General features: G+C 36.3%; 1 protein-coding gene across 4 annotated transcripts in view; it reads left to right on the top strand.

Annotated features, from left to right (window-relative positions):
• Positions 1-20,704, top strand: part of LOC122806592 (basement membrane-specific heparan sulfate proteoglycan core protein-like) — a 1,657,353-nt gene that overhangs the window by 1,204,582 nt on the left and 432,067 nt on the right. For all 4 annotated transcript variants that reach the window (XM_044077142.1, XM_044077143.1, XM_044077144.1 and 1 more), the window contains one exon: positions 8,038-8,373. In XM_044077142.1, coding sequence (XP_043933077.1) covers positions 8,038-8,373 — 336 coding nt within the window. The remainder of the gene's footprint in view (positions 1-8,037; positions 8,374-20,704) is intronic.

The following is a 20,704-nucleotide window of genomic DNA, read 5'->3' as shown; positions in this document are numbered from 1 at the left end:
TATTATCTGTGCTGCCACCTCTATCCCCTCACTCCTAAAACTGACTCAAGATGCTTTTACAACAACTGAGCAATGGATGAAAAGGAATCACCTAGCACTCAATGCCTCTAAAACCAAATTAATGTTATTCACCCCCTCTAAGGCAACTTCTTTCAATATAAACACATTCCACATCTCTAGTCAAAATAATCTACCCCTGGAACTGGTGTCCGAGACCAAGTTACTTGGGGTCCAAATTGATAACCAGCTCAAATTCAACTCCCACCTACAGTTAAATATCAAGAAAACCCATCAAAAACTAGGTATGCTTTACCGACAAAATCATTACCTTACACCTGCTACCAAAATCACCCTCTTTACCTCATTTCTTATCCCCTCCCTTCTCTATGGAGCTCCACTCCTAACTAATCTACAGACCTCTCTAAAAACACAACTTTCCTCTTGCTACAACAAAATTGCCAAGTTTGCTACCAACCACAAGTCCTCCACCCACCACTGTTCCCCTCTCCAAAAACTAAAATGGCTAGAGCTACCCAGTTATCTCACATATACTCAACTAAATCTTGCACATAATCTCATTTTCAACCCCTCCCTTTGTCCCTCCCTTTCATCAGCCTTTAAAATGCACCTTCCTGCTAGAGTATTAAGGTCCAACAATCAAAATCTATTAGAAGTATATAAACCAACTCGTCCCCCAGGCAAAAATCTTCTGTCTTATGGCCTTGCACACCTTTGGAACTCCCTACCACCTTCCATTTGCACCACCCCCAACCATTTTATATTTAAAAGATCTCTTCACTCACATCTAGTATCCCAGTGGGAATGCTCTTGCTCCCACCCCACATAACTAACACTTGCAAACTCCATCTTCCTTCTTCCTCTGTTTCCTCCTGCAACTTTCCTTATTACCCACCCTAACTCATACATATTATTATTCCTACAATAATCGGACAGAATACAGTAGGCCACACTTCCTAAGTATTGCTTCCCTAATACGTTATTACTTCTCAGTACTTTTGTGCATTGCTTCCTAATATGTTATTATTCCTCAGTATTGTCATGAAATGCTTCCAAATATGTTGTTATTTCTCAGTACTTTTGTGCTAAATTTCCCTTTAGTCTGTATTACCTATTAATTTCATCACTAGATTGTACTCACTCTAGTTTATGTTGTATTATTTGCAAATTGTTTTTTCTTGTATGATTAACTTCTGTGTAATTGTATAATTTGTATATCTATTAAGAATAACCTACTGTAACCTACTTAGTTTTGGAGCTTTTCTCCCCAGGACTCCATTGAAAATGGGTTCATTTGGCCCAATGGACTATCCTGGCAAACCAACTGCAAATAAATAAATAAATAAACAAATAGCTCAGAGGACAAATAAAGTCTACTAAAGCCAAACTTTAGGTAAATTTGGCCTCCAAGGCCAAGGACAACTATAAGACATTCTTTAACTATCTCCACATCTGCAAAAGAAATACACAGTTGTGTGCATAGCTCATTGTTAATGGAGCCACCTATACTGAGCCAGATCCTGTGGAACATAATAAAGATGCTAAATGGATAGAAGAAGTAAAAGAAAGAATAAGAAGTTCAAATGTTCAGGACATGAAATGGGATGAAATAACGGGCAGAGAGACTGAATCAAAGTTAAGAAAAATCCTCTAACTGGAAAATACCAGGTCCAGATGCAATACCTAACTTCTGGCTAAAAGTATTAACATCTTTGCATGAAGATTTAATCTTAAGTAAGAACTATTTATATGCACACCCTGAACAGACAGCAGCCTGATTAACAACAGGTAAAATAATTCTCCTACTTAAGAGCGAACCTGCAAGCTACTTTAAAAACTATAGACCAATAACTTGCCTTCCAACGACATATAAACTATACACCAGAATTGTTGCTGACAGAGTTTATATTCATTTAGAAGAAAACTCAATTTTGGCAATAGAACAAAGGGTAATAAAAGAAAGTCATATTGAACAAGGGATATGCTTTTTGTTAAATAAAGTCATAGTGGAGAACTGTAAAAAGGGGAAGAATCTAAGTATGGCATGGATAGACTATAAAAAAGCATTTGACAGTACCCCACATTCATGGATAAAAGAGTGCTTAAAAATGCATAAGACCTACACTGATAAACTACATTACAGCGACCATGAAACAGTGGCAAACCACTTTGTAGTTAAGCCATGATAAAGGACAAATTATTATTCTAGGGATAAAAATTCAAAGGGGAATATTCCAAGGTGACTCTCTGTCACCACTGCTTTTTTGTCTTGCCCGTAACCCATTAAACTGTCTGTTTAACAGATTAGGTCATGGCTGTAATTTGGCTCTCAGAAAGCAACAAAGTGTAAAGATTTCTCATCTTCTTTTTGTAGATGATTTAAAACTGCATAGCTCATCAGATGAGGAACTGAAAGCACAACTGCAAGGAGTTAAAACTTTTTCAGATGAAATAAGAATGTTGTTTTGGTCTTGATAAATGTACAAAAGCAACATTTAAAGCAGGAAACACCAGCACCAAGAAAACATCACTTTGGGACAAGAATGTGATATAAAAGAACTTGAGCAAGAGGGAGTGTATGAATATTTGAGAACTGAAGAATGGTCAACAATAAAACATGAACAAATGTGAATAAAACTTAGTAAGGAATATTTTAGAAGACTTACATTAATCCTGAAAACAGTTTTGACATCTAGGAACAAAGTTCAATCTATAAATCAATTTGCTCTTCCTGTCCTAACTTACAGTTTTGGAGTGACTGACTGGCCCTAAAACGTGTTGGAGAGATTAAACAGGAAAACAAGAAGGATGTTTCATGCTCACCAAATGATTTATAAAAATCAATGTATAACAAGACTATATATTCCGCGTTCCAAAGGAGGTATGGGCCTCCTTGAAATTGATTATATGTATAGATCCGCAATCGTAGGACTGCATACATATCTGCTAGGGTCTACTTCAGAAGACTGAAAAAACAAAAGACTGAATCCTAAAAGACTGAAAATTCAAAATACTGAATGATGAATTTGCCCCTTCTCCACTGTTATGCGATCTTGGAGTTGGTATAGTTAGCAGGGAGTGTGGAAGACACAGCCCCCTACATGAGAGTTGCAGGGGGGCTTGCCCCCTGCGTTAAAAATGTGTTCAGTATTTTGAATTTTCAGTCTTTTGGGATTCAGGCTTTTGGTTTGTCAGTCTTCTGAAGTAGACCCATCTGCTGACCTCACAAGACCCAAACATAGTGAAAGTTTTGAAACATGAGGAGAATAAATCTAAGATGACTTCCCTGCTTAGTCTAGCAGAAGGTTGGCATCAAGCAAGAATGGAAATCAAGCAAGAAGTAGATAAAAATCAGGCAGCAACTGAATGTGCCAAAAGACAAAAGATAAAATATAAGGTGAAGGATCAGATGAGAAGGCAAGAAATGTGTAAAATGCATAAATATAGTTGCAAGTATAGAAAACTCCTGGAACAACCTCATGTTGATCAGGATTAAATGCAGGAATGGTTAAGGAGAGGTGAATTCAAACCAAAAGACAAAAGGTTAATATTGGTGGTCCAAAATAGTGGACTACGTATGTGTTGGTTTACAAAGTCCATTAAACATGTGGGAGAAACAGACAAATATAGGTTTTGTAAAACAGAATTGAAAACAGTTGCACACCTTGTTGCTGGTTGTGCTATACTAATGGCAGAAGGACTGTATGCTGAAAGGCATAATAATGTGGCAAGACTGTTGCACTGGGGATTGTGCAAACATTATAATACTGAAGTAGCTGAAAAACACTGGAAATATGAACCACAAGGCATCACAGAAAATGGTGAAGTCTATTATCACATGGGATCACTCATTACCAACAGTTCAAAAGATAGATGTGAGAAAAGTAGACATAATGGTCCATGAAAAGAAGACAAAAGTAACATTGATCATTAAATTTGCCACACCCAGTCTACAGTGTCTTGCGTACAGAGAGACACAAAGTCATAAAATATCAGGATTTGCAGGCAGAATCAAGAGCAATGTGGAAGAAAGATACCTACACAGTTCCAGTGGTCTTAGGAGCAATGGATCTTATAAAAAAGAATCTACAATCATATCTAGATATGTTACCAACACATGTAACTCCATAAGAACTGCAGGAGTCATTACTAGGCACATTGCGGGTGCTGCAAAGAGCAAGTTTTGCTAACAGCAGAGACTGAAACAATACTAATTTCATGAACTTTAATCATACTTTGAATTGAATGCGGTCCACTCCAATCATAGTATTAAAAACCTAAATGACTTGGAGAAATTAAAAAAGGCAGAAAACATAGCAATCCCACTGGCAGACAAATTCAGTTGTATCTTTACCTCTCTCTTGTCTCCAGCCTCCCCTTAGGAAATGCCATCAAATATAACTCTCCCTACTCTCACTAGGAAACAAGTCCTCAATGTTTTCTTTAAGGCCAATCCCAGGATACCTTCTAAACAACATGGAACATGACCTATCAGGCCCTTTGGAATCAGTATTTAACTGCAGCCACCAAACAGGCTGCATGCCACATGAATGGATGACAGCAAATGTCATTCCTCTGCATAAAGGTGGGCCATCTACAGACCCTGAAAACTACAGACCCACAAGTCTCAGTAGTCTCATATGCAAAGCTATTGAAGGAATTATTATGGAAACGATCAGCAATGACATAGGGTACCTCTAGAGATTGAAACCAACCCAACTTGTTTTCATCAAGAGCAGGCCATGCCTACTCAACATGGTGGACTTGTTTGAAAAGGTCACCAAAGCAATGTATGAGCGCAAATTGTTTCACACTGCCAACCCTGACCTGGCCAAGGCATTTGACTCAGTGAATGACTCTGGCATTGTTGAAAAACTTAAGAGATTAGGTATAAACCCTTGTGTCACTTGGTGGATAGCCAGCTGACTCACAGACAGGACCCATTAAATTAGAATTGGAGAATCCACTTTCCAAAGAGACCAGTCACCAGTGGAGTCCTTCACAGATCGGTCCTGGGACTGCTCCTTTTTGCATCTACTTTACTGATGTCAAGGCCAATGTCAAGGGCCTTTGGCTTACCAAATGTGCAAGTGTCTGTAAATTAGGAACAATTGTAGAATACTCCACCAGCACTAATGTTCTCCAGGAAGGGATAACAGACAAATAACTGGTGTCAGAGCCATGGATTAAAACTAAATGCCTAGAAATGCATAATAGTATCCTTTGAGAAGACAGCCACCCCTGGTAACTATCACATTGACAACATACCTCTAAAAGTTGATGCAGTAGTCAGGGGATTTGGGGATACAAATAGAGAGTAATCTAGACTTTTATCATCATGTGTCTATGGCAGTGAGGAAATCATTTACTGTTATGCAACTTATAGACAATGATATGGATTTTAGGTCCAAGGAGGTTATTGTTCCACTGTATTCAGCATTCATCAGACCTATCATTCAGTACAATGTCCCCGTTTGGTATGTACCTAACCAGGCACATACAAAAAATTGAACGTCCAAAGGGGCTCCTCAGTAAAAGAATACATGACATAAGTAACATGTCCTCTGCAGAGTGCTTCAAAGCCCTATCACTATATTCTGTCTCCTACAGGCTGTTCAGGGAAGATCAGTGACTAGGCAACATAACCTACCCAGACAGATTAAAAGTCTTCCCATTATACTTTGCTTTCTACAGCATGATCTCACCTGGTTTTTCATACTATAAAAGCCCCTGCTCTTTCATATATATGTCACCTCCACAGACCTGCTTGTGCTATGACTATACACACCAAAACCTTAACCTCCATCATCACAGTAAAAACACCTGCTGATGAGAGATATACTTAAACCAGCACATTCCTTGTATTTAGAAGAGACTCCATCTGCATATCTAACAGTAGCATAGATTGGGTGGGGCATAGGGGGCAGGCATCATGAGAGCAATATTTTATGAGGCGCAATTGGCTGATCCTGATCACCTTTTAGTGCATATTAGTGCTGAAATGCCAGTACTGCATTTGCAGTCAAAACTGAGCTCTGTGGCATTATGTGTGTTTTCTAAACTGTAGCAACTGCTTGCAACCAATGCAGCAAGCAGTTTGGTACAGTTTAAGACATATTTTCTTTTTCTTTAAAGAGTCAGACTTGAACACTGTAACACTCAACACATGGTATAAACTAACAACTGTCTGTTACAAATGTAGCAAGCAATTTGCTACAGTTTAAAGAAAGAAAAGAAAAGAGATTTTTTTATTTGCTCTTCTGCTGATGACATGGGGTGAGTATAGGATGCAGAAACAAGAATTGCTTGGCTCCTGCTTTTCAGAAGCACCAGCCACTTCATCACAGAGCTCTCTCTCTCTCTCTCTCTCTATATATATATATATATATATATATATATATATGTGTGTGTGTGTGTGTGTGTGTGTGTGTGTGTGTGTGTGTGTCTGTGTGTGTGTATGGATTCACTTTATAATTTCGAAATACTGAAATGTCGAATTTCAGTATCTGGAAACTATAAAGCCAAAACCTTACAAACCTGAAACACCACAACCGCGAAAGTCAAAACCGTGAAACACTACACCACACAAACAAACACAAGCACACTTACCTCCCGACACTACAAGAAACTAAAACAAAACACACAAACACAACCCCCCCCCACAAACACCTACCCTAGCTAGAAGCAGGGCAAGCCCCCCTGCACCCCCCATGTGGGGGGGTTGTGCCCCCTTATACCACCACTACTTATATATACTAACTCCAAGGTCAGACTAACCACCAAAACACAGAAAACACATCACTACACACTCCAAATACACTCACATACACACAAACCCTTTAAAAAATAACACTTAACCTAACACGCCATCACAACCACGGGTTTGACATTTCCAGCTTTGGGATACTGCAGTTTTGCGCAACTGCAGTTTCGACACTTTGGTCTGGAGATACTGAAATTCGACATTTCAGTATTTGGAGATTCCAAATATATTGCTCCTCATCTGAGGAGAGGCAGGGTCTGGAATGTAGAAGCAATACCTGGTTTGCTGGAAGCATTTCAGTAGCACCAGCCACCCTACTGCAGACTTTTTTTGTTTTGATCCTCAATGATGTTGAGGGGTGCCAGATTAAGGAATAGCTCTGGGTGCTAGGTAAGGCAGTGATATCAAATGCAGTGTACCCTGGCCATTTCTAACTCTAGGCTTGATAAATGCATGGGTAATTGCAGATTTACCCAGGAATACACGGTAATAACCTTCTCAGTTGGGGCAATTAATATCTCTTTTAGGCTGCAAATATAGCAACTACCTATCTGTCTTTGATCAGAAAAAAACAGCCATCATCCTTTCATACAGAGTAAGAATCAAGGACTTTTTGATTTAACCATCAATCCTTTTCACCAAAAGCTGCTACATTATTAACAGTTGTCTTCATTTTACCACACATTTCACCACTGGCATCTTTGGCTCTTTACAAGAATCTGGAAGAAATGCATAGAGCTCTGGCACATGCTTTTTTTTTTAATTTCGTAGCAGCCATACACAACTAAGAACAGCACTTTTGAACTATGACTGCCTTCAGTAATGTAATTTTGTTAAAAGCTTTAGAAGTATTATAGGAAGATATGTGTGTGGGGGAATCATTTCAGAAGATTTATTAGTAAGGATTACACAGAGAAACAGACTCAAACTCAGATTGGCACAATGCACCTCAGTGTACTGCCTTATCTTGGCATACAATATTACTATCCATTCCATTTCAAGCTTAACTGTGTGGTTTTACCATAAGCGTCTTGCACACATTAACAGAACACTAATTTTGTCCAATGTTTTTCTGATTATCCCTTTTCTTCTGCTGCACTGTGTGCCACACCAAAGCCCTACTTGCAAAGAAGTTTTAGCCTTAACATATTTTACAGCAATGAAGCTTTCAGTAACAAAACTACTTATCAGACATAGTTAATAAAGTGTCACCCATCATTTTGTTTATTCATAAGTATTGTTTGTTCCTGTTGCAGATGGCATACCAGTAGTAATCGTACCTGGGTTCCAAGTTACAGAGACTCGTGGGTCAAATGTCCTGCTGCCATGTCACTTCATGGCAGACTCTAACAGCGTGGATTTGAATAATCTTGTGGTGCAGTGGAAATTCCAGGGGTATCATGTTGCCAGATTTGAGGATAACATTCTGTATAACAGCACAAAGGCATGGCTTTCTGTGGATGAGCTCGGAAAAGGGAATGCTTCCCTGTTACTTAACAACATTTCACCAGAAGATGAAGGGGATTATACATGTGAAATCAATTACTTTTCAGACTTCATATTAAAAGCGATGGTCACTTTAAACACCGAAGGTAATAATGCATTATATTGCAAAAGAAAAACAGTGTGGCTTCTTTCTTAATCTAAATGCAAATAAATCACTGTAATGAATTTATTCAAATGTAGTTTATTAAAATGCAGGTTAATTTTACAGTCAGATTTAAGCTTTCCATTAGCTTCCTTTAAAATGGTTAGTTACATTTTGCTACTGTCATGCATACTCTTTTAGATGTTCATGACAAGTTGTGGTTCAGATTTTAAATTAATTTCTTGGATGGGCAGACCCACTGAGCTCAAAGCTAATTTTTTATACAGTGAAGCTTTCTCTCCTCAGTGTACAGATAAACTCTAATACCAATTAAAACTCTCCAGTCCCATACACAGCATTTTAAAGTTTGCCACTTTTTTTTGTGCTTAAAATAAGCATGATTTGAGCTTATTAATAATGTGTTAAGTTACAGTTCTGTTTTAACATAATGTTTAATCTCCAAAATGTAGTTAATGTTTTGATTTAGATATGGTTTGTATTGCCCTTATTTGTTCCTTTTTCATCCTGGTTCCAGTGTAATCTTGCTTTTATAGTTTTCTACTTCCTCTGCAGTTTTAGCAATGTTAATGTTGCCATCAGTGCAGGCCCTAGTAGGTTTTAATGACAAAATATTTATTGGCTGGGAAATCTACAGACTGATAGTTGTGCTATGCTCACCACAGGTTCCTCTTATTCTGGGCAACCCAGAAGAAAAAAGCAAATTAAATAATTTGTCTTAAAATATTATGCAAGTAGAAACTGACTATATTCTGATCCACAATTTCCATCTTCATCCTGCATTTAACTATTTTAATCATGTTTCATGACACTGGGACAAATGCCTGGCCATTATAATCTAATTAAATGGCTTTTATATTGGGAGGGATTACGGAAACCACTGATTCACAGGCGGTAGCGTTGTCGCCTCACAGTAAGACGTTGTCCTGTTTGATTCTCAACTAAAGTGTCTTCTGTGTGGAGACATGCATGAATGGGCGTACCTTCGTTGAAGGTTGTGCATCAGAGCTGGCAACTCGGTACGTAAAAATCTACTGCCAATCATTAGCAGACTGGAGTTCCACTGTAGCGACCCCTAACTGGGAAAAGCTGAAAGACACAACAACAAAAACAACTGATTCCCAGGCTAATTCCCATACTGCAGCAGTAAAAAACAACTCAGGCCTGCTAAACAATACCAACAGATTTATATGCTATTGCCTCTTGTGGTCATCCCATTGCTAGACTCTTGGCCACTATGTATGACCATATAGATGATAAAACCTCCTTTTCCTTTCCACCATTGAAAGCTTAGTGAAAAGAATGTACAGTATATGCAGTGTGCAATGTTAATATGTAACATTTACCTGGTTGGTAACTCTGATGGCACTTAAACAAGTTTGTCAGCAAATGCTTTACTAATTTAACAATCATTGAGATCATTGAGATTGTGACTCTCACTGTAAGACCAAAAATTATGGAAAAAGTGAAATTACAAAAGAGAACAAGGAAGAAATGTTGCTTTCTGTTAAGGACAATTGTACATAAAAGTCAAACACTAGCAAAACATAACAAATATCATGTTACTTTTAATTACTGTAACAATTCCCACTGTGGCCATAAAGCAGTTCCTAGAGTACAACAATAAGTCAGCCTCCTCCGGTATACAGCTGTAAATTGTAGTATTTTTCTGGACCAGGCTTACCTTTTTTCTTCTCCACTTGAGTTATTTCTCTTTGCTGTCTTCTATATACATGAAGGCAAGGAAGACAACCTGCCATCTATAGAGCCTACCAGAATGTTTGTACTGGTTCTATTATGAATTGTCAAGTAACATCTGGAGGAAGTTACAACCAGATAAAAACAACCAGTTGTAGCTTCATCCAAGTGAAAGAAGTAAAAGCAAGCCTTTTTTGTATGGAGACCCGACCCAACAAGCCCCCCTGTATTCCCAAGACCCCCCTCACTTACTGTGCAGTCACACCACAGTAATGAAAAGAAAAGAAAAGAAGAAAAATAAAAAAATTGACTCATTATCAATAGTGTTATGGTATTGTCAGCTATGTCAGGAGAAATAAGGCAGTGGATGTGTAACATATACCAGTATAGCTAGCTGGAGTTTTGTAAAGAATTATATGTCATTTGTATATCAAACTGATTTGTACAGGTGTTTATGTTGAAAATGTATTTACAAAGCTGCTTGTGTTAAAAATGTACAAACAGTGGGTCCTGCTGGACAGAAGATAAATACACATGTATGTTTGACTGTTTTGTAACTGTTTAAATGAATATATTGTAACAGAGGATGCTGGAAGAGAAGAGGTTAATCTCAGTCCAGGTAACTTTGAAAAAACAGAGAACACTTGATAGCACCAAACAAAGTAAAGCACAAACACCAACGTATTCAGCCCAAAAAAGCAGCCAAGTATGAGACACCGACAAGTTGTTTTAGCGCTTTCATTCACATTTAATACAAAGTGAACTTCTTCAGAAACAACTTCCACATCCTCACAACTCTATTATATACAAATACCAATGAATAAATTTGCATAATTAATTAAATTAAATTAACTACTTAAAGGCACATACTTAGTATCCCAAAGTGAATACTAATGAATACACAACAAAGTTAAAAATCACCACATGAAGAGATATTCAAATAAAAAACATAATAATAATTGATAAAATTGCATTTTCAAAAAAATACTACTGATATTGTAAATATTTCATATATAAATTAAGAGTTTTTTTGTTATAACTATTTGTTTTCTAAAAAACATTTTAAGTTTATTACTTCATTAAGACCCGGGGCATTGTCTGCCCCTAGGAAAAATTGCCAGAAAGATTCTTTACATTCTAGCAAAGATTTAACATTACCATTAAATGAAATATTTTGCACACTGTCCATAACAGAAAATGTGAACTTTTTGAAAACACTACAAAGAGCTGAATGTCTAGCTAGTGCGTTGTTGGAATCTTTCTTTTTGATGGCTAACAAGTGTTCACGAATTCTAACTTTAAGTGCTCTAGTTGTCATACCTACATAGTAGCTTGGACATGTCTGACACTGAGCTACGTAAACTACCATCATGCTTTGACACGTGAAGAATTCTTTTGACCAATGTGTATAAAATAGGTGTGGAAAATGTATAGATGAAGAATTACTAACGTATCTACACTGTTTGCATGTGTGACAAGAATAAGTCCCTTTGGTGTTTATAATTCGTTTCTTGTCCAAAACGTGCTTGTCTTTGGCCTCCAAAATAGTTTTTAGATTAACCACCCTTTTGAAAGTGAAATGAGGTTTTCTACCTATAGCATTTGTCAATTCCTGATTACCTAATATTATTTTCCAATTGTCCAAAATTACATCTTTAATTATCCACATCTCATTACATATGGGTAGAATGAAGGCATTTACAAACTCTTTCTCATAAGTAAAATCAATATTATGAGAACAATTTGATCTAGTCAATAGTAATCCTGATTTGAGAATAGGTCCTATTCTAGTATCACGAAGTAAAGAAACTTCCTTTTCAATGGACATCAACCATGGTTCTTGGTATCCTCTATGCAAAAAGAAATTTCTCAAAATAATCATTTCTCTCTGAAAAACTTCAGTCTCTGATGTCAATCTACTCAGGCGAATATATTGACCTTTTATTACTCCCTTCTTCATATGGTAAGGGTGTAAACTATTTTGATGTAGATACTGGTTTGCAAAAGTAGACTTCCTATATATCTTACTTGAAAAATTCTGTGTAGTAGAATCGTAACTCAAAAACAAATCCAGAAAGGAAATAATGTTACCAAATGCTCCAATGGTGAATTTTAAGAAACTGGTAGTGTTATTTAGGTACAAAACAAAGTGATCAAACTCTTCTGCTGTACCATTCCATAGAAAAAATAAATTGTCAATGTAACGGGTGTAGAAAACAATCTTGTCTGAAAATGCACTGTTTTCAACAAACCTGTTTTCCCAGTGAGCCATCACCAGGTTTGCATATGCAGGAGCTACACGTGCACCCATTGCTACACCAGAAATCTGTTTGTAAAAAATGTTGTTAAATTTGAAAAAATTATTGTCTAAAATTAATTCCATAAGTGAGCAAATAGTGTTGATTTTGGTCCCCCCAAAATCAGTACATTTGACAAGATGTTCTCTCAAATATTCAATACCAGTAATGTTGTCTATACTGGTATATAGTGACTGTACGTCCAAAGTGGCCATTACAAAGTTGGAAACTGGCAACTTTAATTCTTTTAGCTGTTCTAATAAGTGCCAGGAATCCTTCAAGTAGTGCTTAGAACTTTGTACAACTGGATTTAAAATGTAGTCAAGCCAAATTGAAATGTTCTCAGTTTTATATTTTGCTGCCGATATTATAGGTCTAAAGGGAGGCATTAATAGATCTTTTTGAAGTTTCTGTATACCAAACATGTTTCCCATTTTTGGAAACTCTACTTGTAGGAAACTATAGGTGTTGTAGTCAATTTCTCCTTGACTAAAAATGTCAAATAGACATATGTCTAAATTAGAAAAAGTTTTGTGAATGTGTACACTGTCTACTACCTGATATGTTTTATCATCCTTTAGCAGGTCCTCCATAGAATGAATGTATTGTTCATTGTCCATTATAACAATTTTACCCCCTTTGTCTGCCTTCATAACTCTAATTTCTTTATTGGCTTTAAGCTCTTCTAAGGCCAGTAATTCAGGCTCACTCAAATTATAATGGTTGTTGATGGGATTTATTTTCCTTATAGCGTTCTCGCTTAAATTTTGAAACACTTGTAGTGTATTAATGAGTGGAGGGTTGTATGTACTGGCCTTTTTGGGACCTTGGTGAACATCAATACATTCTAAATCCTGCATAATGTATCTCAAATTAAGCTTCCTAAGAGTGAGTCTAAAATCTATAATAGTTCTAGCCTTGTTTATATTGTTAGAAGGAATAAAGGAGAAACCTTTCCTCAGGAGATTGTATGTATCATTTGAAAAACAGGTTTTAGACAAATTATGTATTTGTATTTCAAAATCATCGTTAAAGTGACAGTTTACCATCTCTTTTTGTTTCTCAGCCTCCCTTTGGGTCTGTTCTGCGCAACTTTGGACCAGGTGGGACCCCTTTTGTTTCCCTGTTTGTCCACTAAAAAGGTCCACCATTAGAAGTCACCTCACTGTTATTGTTGTTAGTATTCCCATTACTGTTATTATCATTGTCACTAGAAGAGGCTGGACTATGGTCTTGATCAATCACTTCTAAAATGTCTGTAATATTCGCGTTACTATCAGATGTAACTGCTAAAGAATCAATAACATTCATTGGTTCACCACCATTGTTAGTTGCAGCTTCATTCCTATGCATACTTCTTTTAACATTCCTATCACCATATATTTTATCCTTGTTGATGTTCAAAGTATCTTTATTATTATAAGATTTTGAATCTAAAGTGTATGCAGTTCTATTAGTGTATGCTGTAATATCGCGTGTTAGTTTCCTTTGCTTTCTGCTGATAATAGTAGCTTTCTGTCTATCAGCTCTCACCGTGATACCGGCGTACATACCAGAAAGCAACGAAAAACAAGAGAAATTTTTAACTTTTTCATCTAGTTCAAAAAGTTTTGTTTTTACTGCTTCGAGTTGAATATTATAGTGTTTAATGAGGGTGATCAACATTTTCACACCAAAATCGTTGAACAAGTCCAAAAGTTCAGTAAAAAGCGTGTCACCGTAAGTCACTGAATTAGGAAACTTAGTGAAACGGAGTCCTTGAGGAACACATTTTCTCTTGACACATTCCGATAAATAAGAAACTTCAATATCTAATGTCACGTAACGTAGCACGAGTTTCTCAAGTTCGTAAATACAAGTTCTACAATTTTTCTGATTATTTAGATCAGAGTCAGCAACAGTACTTACTGCTTCATTATCGTCAATAGCCTGAATGTTCGAAAACGGATTCTCCGTTTCTCTAGATAAATAATCCATCACACTGTTCGGACCTACGAAAGGGACATCCTTCGGTTCGCCTCCACTTCCGTCATCCTGTGTGCTGGCCAAGATATTCCGATTAGCCACGTTAACACGCTGATTTTCATCATTAGTAAGCAAAGTGCCTACTTTTAATGTACTATCAAAGCTTTTTTTAATGGCAGATATGATGACATTGGAGAGTTGCTCCTGGAACTGAATGAAACCCTCAGGCACCGGATGAATGGATAAATCCAATAGAGCGTCTTGTGACATACTAAAGGCTCGAAAAATGGACCGTATAAAAGGTGACCAAAAACTCAGAAAACACTTGATAGCACCAAACAAAGTAAAGCACAAACACCAACGTATTCAGCCCAAAAAAGCAGCCAAGTATGAGACACCGACAAGTTGTTTTAGCGCTTTCATTCACATTTAATACAAAGTGAACTTCTTCAGAAACAACTTCCACATCCTCACAACTCTATTATATACAAATACCAATGAATAAATTTGCATAATTAATTAAATTAAATTAACTACTTAAAGGCACATACTTAGTGTCCCAAAGTGAATACTAATGAATACACAACAAAGTTAAAAATCACCACATGAAGAGATATTCAAATAAAAAACATAATAATAATTGATAAAATTGCATTTTCAAAAAAATACTACTGATATTGTAAATATTTCATATATAAATTATAACAAAAAACTCTTAATTTATATATGAAATATTTACAATATCAGTAGTATCCGGTGCACTAAGTTTCCTAATTCAGTGACTTACGGTGACACGCTTTTCACTGAACTTTTGGACTTGTTCAACGATTTTGGTGTGAAAATGTTGATCACCCTCATTAAACACTATAATATTCAACTCGAAGCAGTAAAAACAAAACTTTTTGAACTAGATGAAAATGTTAAAAATTTCTCTTGTTTTTCGTTGCTTTCTGGTATGTACGCCGGTATCACGGCGAGAGCTGATAGACAGAAAGCTACTATTATCAGCAGAAAGCAAAGGAAACTAACACGTGATATTACAGCATACACTAATAGAACTGCATACACTTTAGATTCAAAATCTTATAATAATAAAGATACTTTGAACATCAACAAGGATAAAATATATGGTGATAGGAATGTTAAAAGAAGTATGCATAGGAATGAAGCTGCAACTAACAATGGTGGTGAACCAATGAATGTTATTGATTCTTTAGCAGTTACATCTGATAGTAACGCGAATATTACAGACATTTTAGAAGTGATTGATCAAGACCATAGTCCAGCCTCTTCTAGTGACAATGATAATAACAGTAATGGGAATACTAACAACAATAACAGTGAGGTGACTTCTAATGGTGGACCTTTTTTAGTGGAAAAACAGGGAAACAAAAGGGGTCCCACCTGGTCCAAAGTTGCGCAGAACAGACCCAAAGGGAGGCTGAGAAACAAAAAGAGATGGTAAACTGTCACTTTAATGATGATTTTGAAATACAAATACATAATTTGTCTAAAACCTGTTTTTCAAATGATACATACAATCTCCTGAGGAAAGGTTTCTCCTTTATTCCTTCTAACAATATAAACAAGGCTAGAACTATTATAGATTTTAGACTCACTCTTAGGAAGCTTAATTTGAGATACATTATGCAGGATTTAGAATGTATTGACGTTCACCAAGGTCCCAAAAAGGCCAGTACATACAACCCTCCACTCATTAATACACTACAAGTGTTTCAAAATTTAAGCGAGAACGCTATAAGGAAAATAAATCCCATCAACAACCATCATAATTTGAGTGAGACTGAATTACTGGCCTTAGAAGAGCTTAAAGCCAATAAAGAAATTAGAGTTATGAAGGCAGACAAAGGGGGTAAAATTGTTATAATGGACAATGAACAATACATTCAGTCTATGGAGGACCTGCTAAAGGATGATAAAACATATCAGGTAGTAGACAGTGTACACATTCACAAAAATTTTTCTAATTTAGACATATGTCTATTTGACATTTTTAGTCAAGGAGAAATTGACTACAACACCTATAGTTTCCTACAGGTAGAGTTTCCAAAAATGGGAAACATGTTTGGTATACCGAAATTTCAAAAAGATCTATTAATGCCTCCCTTTAGACCTATAATATCGGCAGCAAAATATAAAACTGAAAACATTTCAATTTGGCTTGACTACATTTTAAATCCAGTTGTACAAAGTTCTAAGCACTACTTGAAGGATTCCTGGCACTTATTAGAACAGCTAAAAGAATTACAGTTGCCAGTTTCCAACTTTGTAATGGCCACTTTGGACGTACAGTCACTATATACCAGTATAGACAACATTACTGGTATTGAATATTTGAGAGAACATCTTGTCAAATGTACTGATTTTGGGGGGACCAAAATCAACACTATTTGCACACTTATGGAATTAATTTTAGACAATAATTTTTTCAAATTTAACAACATTTTTTACAAACAGATTTCTGGTGTAGCAATGAGCTCCTGCATATGCAAACCTGGTGATGGCTCACTGGGAAAACAGGTTTGTTGAAAATAGTGCATTTTCAGACAAGATTGTTTTCTACACCCGTTACATTGACGATTTATTTTTTCTATGGAATGGTACAGCAGAAGAGTTTGATCACTTTGTTTTGTACCTAAATAACACCACCAGTTTCTTAAAATTCACCATTGGAGCATTTGGTAACAGTATTTCCTTTCTGGATTTGTTTTTGAGTTACGATTCTACTACACAGAATTTTTCAAGTAAGATATATAGGAAGTCTACTTTTGCAAACCAGTATCTACATCAAAATAGTTTACACCCTTACCATATGAAGAAGGGTGTAATAAAAGGTCAATATATTCGCCTGAGTAGATTGACATCAGAGACTGAAGTTTTTCAGAGAGAAATGATTATTTTGAGAAATTTCTTTTTGCATAGAGGATACCAAGAACCATGGTTGATGTCCACTGAAAAGGAAGTTTCTTTACTTCGTGATACTAGAATAAAACCTATTCTCAAATCAGGATTACTATTGACTAGATCAAATTGTTCTCATAATATTGATTTTACTTATGAGAAAGAGTTTGTAAATGCCTTCATTCTACCCATATGTAATGAGATGTGGATAATTAAAGATGTAATTTTGGACAATTGGAAAATAATATTAGGTAATCAGGAATTGACAAATGCTATAGGTAGAAAACCTCATTTCACTTTCAAAAGGGTGGTTAATCTAAAAACTATTTTGGAGGCCAAAGACAAGCACGTTTTGGACAAGAATATAAACACCAAAGGGACTTATTCTTGTCACACATGCAAACAGTGTAGATACGTTAGTAATTCTTCATCTATACATTTTCCACACCTATTTTATACACATTGGTCAAAAGAATTCTTCACGTGTCAAAGCACGATGGTAGTTTATGTAGCTCAGTGTCAGACATGTCCAAGCTACTATGTAGGTATGACAACTAGAGCACTTAAAGTTAGAATTCGTGAACACTTGTTAGCCATCAAAAAGAAAGATTCCAACAATGCACTAGCTAGACATTCAGCTCTTTGTAGTGTTTTCAAAAAGTTCACATTTTCTGTTATGGACAGTGTGCAAAATATTTCATTTAATGGTAATGTTAAATCTTTGCTAGAATGTAAAGAATCTTTCTGGCAATTTTTCCTAGGGGCAGACAATGCCCCAGGTCTTAATGAAGTAATAAACTTAAAATGTTTTTTAGAAAACAAATAGTTATAACAAAAAAACTCTTAATTTATATATGAAATATTTACAATATCAGTAGTATTTTTTTGAAAATGCAATTTTATCAATTATTATTATGTTTTTTATTTGAATATCTCTTCATGTGGTGATTTTTAACTTTGTTGTGTATTCATTAGTATTCACTTTGGGATACTAAGTATGTGCCTTTAAGTAGTTAATTTAATTTAATTAATTAATTATGCAAATTTATTCATTGGTATTTGTATATAATAGAGTTGTGAGGATGTGGAAGTTGTTTCTGAAGAAGTTCACTTTGTATTAAATGGGAATGAAAGCGCTAAAACAACTTGTCGGTGTCTCATACTTGGCTGCTTTTTTGGGCTGAATACGCTGGTGTTTGTGCTTAACTTTGAAAAAACAGTCTGAAATTAAGTTACCTGGCTTAATTCATAAATATTGTATCTTACAGTTCTCATTGCAGCCAGAGACAAAATATCTGTGAAAACTGGGACTAGGAATTCTACTGTATTGTCTTTAGAACTGAACTAATTACTACCCTGGAAGGATGGACGTTTTTGAAATGGTTTTATAGCTTCCAGATGCTATAACACATCTTAGCAAAGCTCTATGTGTGTGTATGGTAACACATATATGCTAGATTCTAGTTCAGTTTCTAGTAAAGGGGGTAATGTGGGAACCAGAGTGAGATGACCAGATGTGTGTGATGTTATTCTCTAAGCCAGCACTGAAATAATGCTTTAGATGAGTCTGTTTCTGAAACCTGACAAAGAAGGAGCACTCACCCACTTCATCTTGCTTGCTGTACTAAGTTAACAAGGGGACAGTAATTATTTTGGTCAGGAAAATATAGTGAGATTAGTTAAGTATTGTTTTTTTTTTTGTATCTGTGTGAATCTTTCCATTGGTGTTATTTTTAATATTTCCTGTGGCTAAAACCCTGGTGTTTATTGTAAATAAATATTTAGTATTTTCATGTTCTTTTATTATTTATTATTAATTATAGTTAAACTTTTGATTTGTACTGGTATTCATTTTACTGAGTATAATTGGATACACTGGTAAGTGCCTTAGAGGAGTGGCTGGCTTTGAAGTGTTCTGGTGGCAGTATCTAACTTATAGTCTGAGCAAAGTGGAGCATGGCTGATAAATCTGTGCAAGCCTTTCCCAAGTGTGTGTGTGTGTGTGTGTGTGTGTGTGTGTGTGTGTGTGTGTGTGTGAAAATCAAATCTAAAAGAGTGTGTGTGTCAGCTACTTGGGGCAGGGACATAGAACACTGATTTCACAGAGAGGGTGGTGGAGGACTTGGCTAGGAACACTTGGCTGAGGATTCAACTCAACAGCTGTGATCAGTGTGGAGTCTTATTTAAGGCCTGCTGTGACAGAGGGAAACCGAGCCCCAGTATGGGAGTGTGTTCCCTGTGTGATCTTAAGGAAAATTGTGGTTGATGCAGAAGGCTGCATTTGGAAATATTGTGTGTATCTATTTTTGTTCCAAGTGAATGTCCCTCACAGTGTCTGAGGTGAGGACTTCTTGATCACTGACCCAGAGCAAGGATGTCAAAAGTAGTATAATGGAAACAATGTGGTCTATGATTCTCTAGAGTATGTCCTTTCATATGACTGGGCACACTGAGCTTTGCATGTGACATCACTAGTGTCCGATATAGTGGACAATTTTAACATCTTTAGATCAAGTCACTACACTAGATACTCTAGTATCTCACCCATCTTTGTCAGTGCTGCTTCATGTTGCACTGCAGAATTCAGTTAGAGGGGAAAGGTTGTGGCCTATTTCAGGTGAGATCTGAGGTGGTATTTGTATTGAATAGGGCAAATTTGACAAAGGCACCAGGACAAATCCTCTCCCTTACTCTTCCTGTCAGGTGGTTATAGGTGTGGCACTATGATGGCAGCAAGTGACAGAGAAATGGAAGACACTTGCCACAGGATATGGTTTGTGCATTACTGTTTTACCAGAAGGTGCTTGGAGTACTCAGCAGATCCTGCATCTTGATAAAAGTACTACCTGATAAGACTTTAGATGTCAGATACATATGGTTCAATATAGCTGTAAAACTCCAAAAAGGAATAGACATGGCATGACTTTTCTGCAGAGCAGGACTGAAGTCAGTGTTACTGGTGGACCAAGTAGTGCACTTGCCTTTGGTGCAAAAGACTGTGGGTTCCATTCCTACACCAGGTAGATCAATTGCTGACACTGCTGTGCAGCATAGGTGGGTGCTGTACTCCAGAGTGTGCTGTCTTTTGGATAAGATGTTAAACTAAGGCCTCATCTGCTTGAACTGGTGGTAGCTCAAGTGAATGTAAAAGATCCCTCAGCACGTATTGAAAAGATTAGGAGTCCTTTATTTAAAGATTTATTAATTGCACAATACTTGCAATAGATAAACTATTTACATTATTTCCAGTATCTTAAACTTAACACATTTCTTCATGTTCGCCAAATTTCGTTTCATTATTTACTTTGGGATCTCACCTCCATTTCTATAACCAGAATCTTACTTTTCTGAATAGTTTTGCTAAATCCCATTTTTCATTAAATATTAATATATTCCTTGGTCTTATCTTTGTAATAACCACAGTCAATAATATTG

This window comes from Protopterus annectens, chromosome 7.part0 (genome assembly GCF_019279795.1).
Source record: "Protopterus annectens isolate FY-2018-M chromosome 7.part0, PAN1.0, whole genome shotgun sequence".
Lineage (NCBI taxonomy): Eukaryota > Metazoa > Chordata > Ceratodontiformes > Protopteridae > Protopterus > Protopterus annectens.
The sequence above is the reverse complement of the archived record's forward strand: the minus strand, read 5'-3'. Positions and strand labels throughout refer to the sequence as shown.